General features: G+C 40.2%; 1 protein-coding gene across 1 annotated transcript; it reads left to right on the forward strand.

The window, feature by feature from the left end:
- Positions 1,125-1,778, forward strand: LOC107615675. The gene has a single exon (XM_016317721.1). It carries the CDS (start codon positions 1,125-1,127, stop codon positions 1,776-1,778), a length of 654 nt encoding a protein of 217 aa, XP_016173207.1.

The following is a 3,350-nucleotide window of genomic DNA, read 5'->3' on the forward strand; positions in this document are numbered from 1 at the left end:
TCAAAGATCTGACAAGGAAATGTCCACCTGAAATATTTAATGACTGGGTGCAACTACATATCTTTTATGAAGGGCTTTCCTATGAATCAAAGAAAGCTGTAGACCACTCATCTGGAGGCTCCCTTAACAAGAAGAAAATCATTGAAGAAGCCATTGATGTCATAGAAACAGTGGCTGACAATGAGAATTTTTATGCCTCAGACAGAAGTAACAACAGGGGAGTCATGGAATTAAACTATATGGATGCAATCCTGGCCCAAAATAAGATGATCACTAAGCAACTAGCTTATTTGACCAAGCAAATGGAGAAGAATTAGGCTGCAGCCATCCATACTCAACCATCACCTCAAGGAGAGTTGGACACAGAGGAAGGAGTTAACTGGGAGGAAGTTAATTACCTTGAAAATTCATCTAGGCAAGCTCATGATCCATATTCTAAAACTTATAACCCTAGTTGGAAGAACCACCCAAACTTTGGGTGGGGAGACCAACAGAACCAAGGCCAAGATCAGAAACCTCATAATCCCAACCAGTACACCTACCAACAATCCAATCCAAGATCATATCAACACCCATACAACAATTCTTCTCAGCCACTATACCAAGCCCAAGCCAATCAGCCTCAACATCCAATTCCCAATCCACCATCAGAGGACAAGCTATCCAGGATTGAAGCTATGCTCACCAATCTTTGCAAGGAAGTCCAGGACAACAGGAATTTCAAGAAAGAAGTGAGAGATAGTATGAAAAGCCGAGGAGAGATTATTAAGAGTCTCGAATCTCAAGTAGGACACCTCTCACAGCAGATTTCTAAGTCCACTGATAGCTTTCCCAGTGACACTGAGAAAAATCCAAGAAGAGAAATGAAGAAAGTGAGATGGGAGGAATATAAGGCAATCACTCTTAAAATTGAAGAAATTTTGGAAGAAGATACCAGCAAGCCAACAGAGCACAGCCAAGGAAGTTCCCAGGGAAACTTAAAAGAAAAAGAACAAGGAAATAAACCTGTACAGGGGAAAGAACCAAAAAGGAAGGAAATTCTGAAACCTTACGTGCCAAAGGCACCGTTTCCCTAGAGACTCAGGGGAGGTGAGAAAAAGAAGTCATACTCAAGATTCCTAGACATGTTTGTATCCCTCAGTGTCAACATACCCTTCATCAAAACTCTCCAACAGATGCCTACATACATCAAGTGCATGAAAGAGCTGCTGACCAAGAAAGGAACCTTAAAAGGAGGACAAATAGTGATAATGAACAAGGAATGTAGTGCCCTCATCAAGAAGGACTTACCTCTGAAGAAAAAAGATCCAGGGAGCTTTCATATCCCCTGTGCCATAGGAGAGACAAGAATTGATAGAGGATTCTGTGATCTAGGAGCTAGCATAAATGTGATGCATCTGTCTCTCATGAAGAGGTTGCAAATCAATGAGCTGAAATCCACAGATGTAATCATCCAATTGGCTGATAAGACTCAGAAGCAAGCTGAAGGAGTAGTCGAGAATGTATTGGTCAAAGTGGGAAATTACTTTCTCCCCACTGACTTTGTTGTTCTGGACATGGAAGAAAGTTACCTCCATCCAATCATCCTAGGGAGACCATTTTTAGCCACTGCTAGAGCACTCATCAATGTGGAACAAGGAGAGCTAATATTGAGAATACATGATGAACATCTCACCTTCCATGTTTTTAAATCTACACCTGAATCTGAGCCCACACCTAAAGAGCCGAAGGATGATCACAGCAAAATGTGCCTGGAGGAAAGCAACAATCCTTGGTGAACAAACAAGAATTTCAAGAGATACAGCAACCAAGGGAGTTCAAGAAAGAGCTGAAACCACAAGAATCAGGAAGAACAGCTAACATGGACCTCCCTAACACAAGAGTCAATGGAGCACTACGGGAAGAAGAGAAAATAGTTGTGAAGAAATTTCCTAAGGGTGGAGAAACAAGAAGATTCCTACAGAAGGTTTTTCTCCTGGAGACAAGGTGATATCAGCCCACCATCCACCAACCCCACCCTATCTTCCAACTATTCCATCCCAGTTACCTCAAATGTTCAGAATCAGAAAGACCCTTTCCTTGGAACATATAGAAATCATCAAAGAATCAAGTGGAGAAAGCTTCATGCGCGAGGAAAGGACATGAGGCACTACAATCCACCCTGACAGAAACCAACCGTCAAGTTAATGATGCTAAAGAAGCGCTCCATGGGAGGCAACCCATGCTTTAGTTTATTGCTTTTACTGCTTTGATATGAATAATCATTGGTTTACTAACATGGATTCAAGCTCTAAGAGACAGAGTGAACACTTGCATATAACAGCTTGAAGTATATGATCCACCTCTAAGTTTGGTGTGCCTAAAGGCACCCCGAGATGGTTCTCAGAATATGATGATTATATAGCCATCTTGGAACATATACTATAGTACTTTCTTGAAGTATATGGCCAAACATTGAGCTGGTGTCACATATATACTATGTGAAAATTGAAGAAAGTCAAATTGTCTTAATTCTTGAATTCCATGGATTTACAACCATGTTTTACATTTTTTTAATTTCATATTCAAAAAATAAAGTGTTTCTCATAATGATTTAATCAATAGTGACAAGAGTTTCATTGAGTTTTCCATGAACAACTTGGTGGATTTAAGTCATAGAGTGCATTGCCAAACATTAAGTTTGGTGTTACATATAAAAGCTTAAAGAAGTCACGGTTGATAGATGTGTCATGAGGAATACTTGGGATTAATTTTTTTCCATAACTTTTCAATTGTTACTGCCACCCTTTTGAATTCAATTTTGTCTTGTCTAGGCATAAGAAAGAGAAGATGGATGAAATGGACAAAAGAAGACAAGTACGGTTGGCATGAAGAGGAAAAGTGGGTCACATGGCTTTGGAATCTACTCCTTGGGGAATATAAATCTGTACATTGTTGGGAGGTGCACCAGACCTAAATGACCGAGCCACATGCCTAATGAAGAGGCAAACTTTGTTCTCATTCAACTTTACATGCATACCCTTCATTCTCAACCTTTCACAAAGAAACCTAACCATCCATTCTCCATCAATGTTTACTATATATAGCCTTAAGTAGACCGTGCCTCATAACTCAAGTTTCCACCCTTTCTCACTCATAAACTCGGTCTTGTGCTCCTGAAAGCTCAACTTATAATTGTGTTCTCTTGTGCTGCAAGTCACTCTTGTTCTAATTGTTTCCATACACTTTGCTTTACTTCCTAGCTACACTCTCATTCCACTTAAGTCTCACTAGCCGTGCCTCATCACCACTCTTTTACCCTTACTTGGCTAAATACTAAGATAACCATGGCATCTTCATTAGGCCACAAA

This window comes from Arachis ipaensis, chromosome B09 (assembly GCF_000816755.2).
Source record: "Arachis ipaensis cultivar K30076 chromosome B09, Araip1.1, whole genome shotgun sequence".
NCBI classification, from domain to species: domain Eukaryota; kingdom Viridiplantae; phylum Streptophyta; class Magnoliopsida; order Fabales; family Fabaceae; genus Arachis; species Arachis ipaensis.

Excerpts from the sequence above, each read along its gene's own strand:
- LOC107615675 (XM_016317721.1), top strand. The coding sequence starts at position 1,125 with ATGTTTGTATCCCTCAGTGTCAACATACCCTTCATCAAAACTCTCCAA.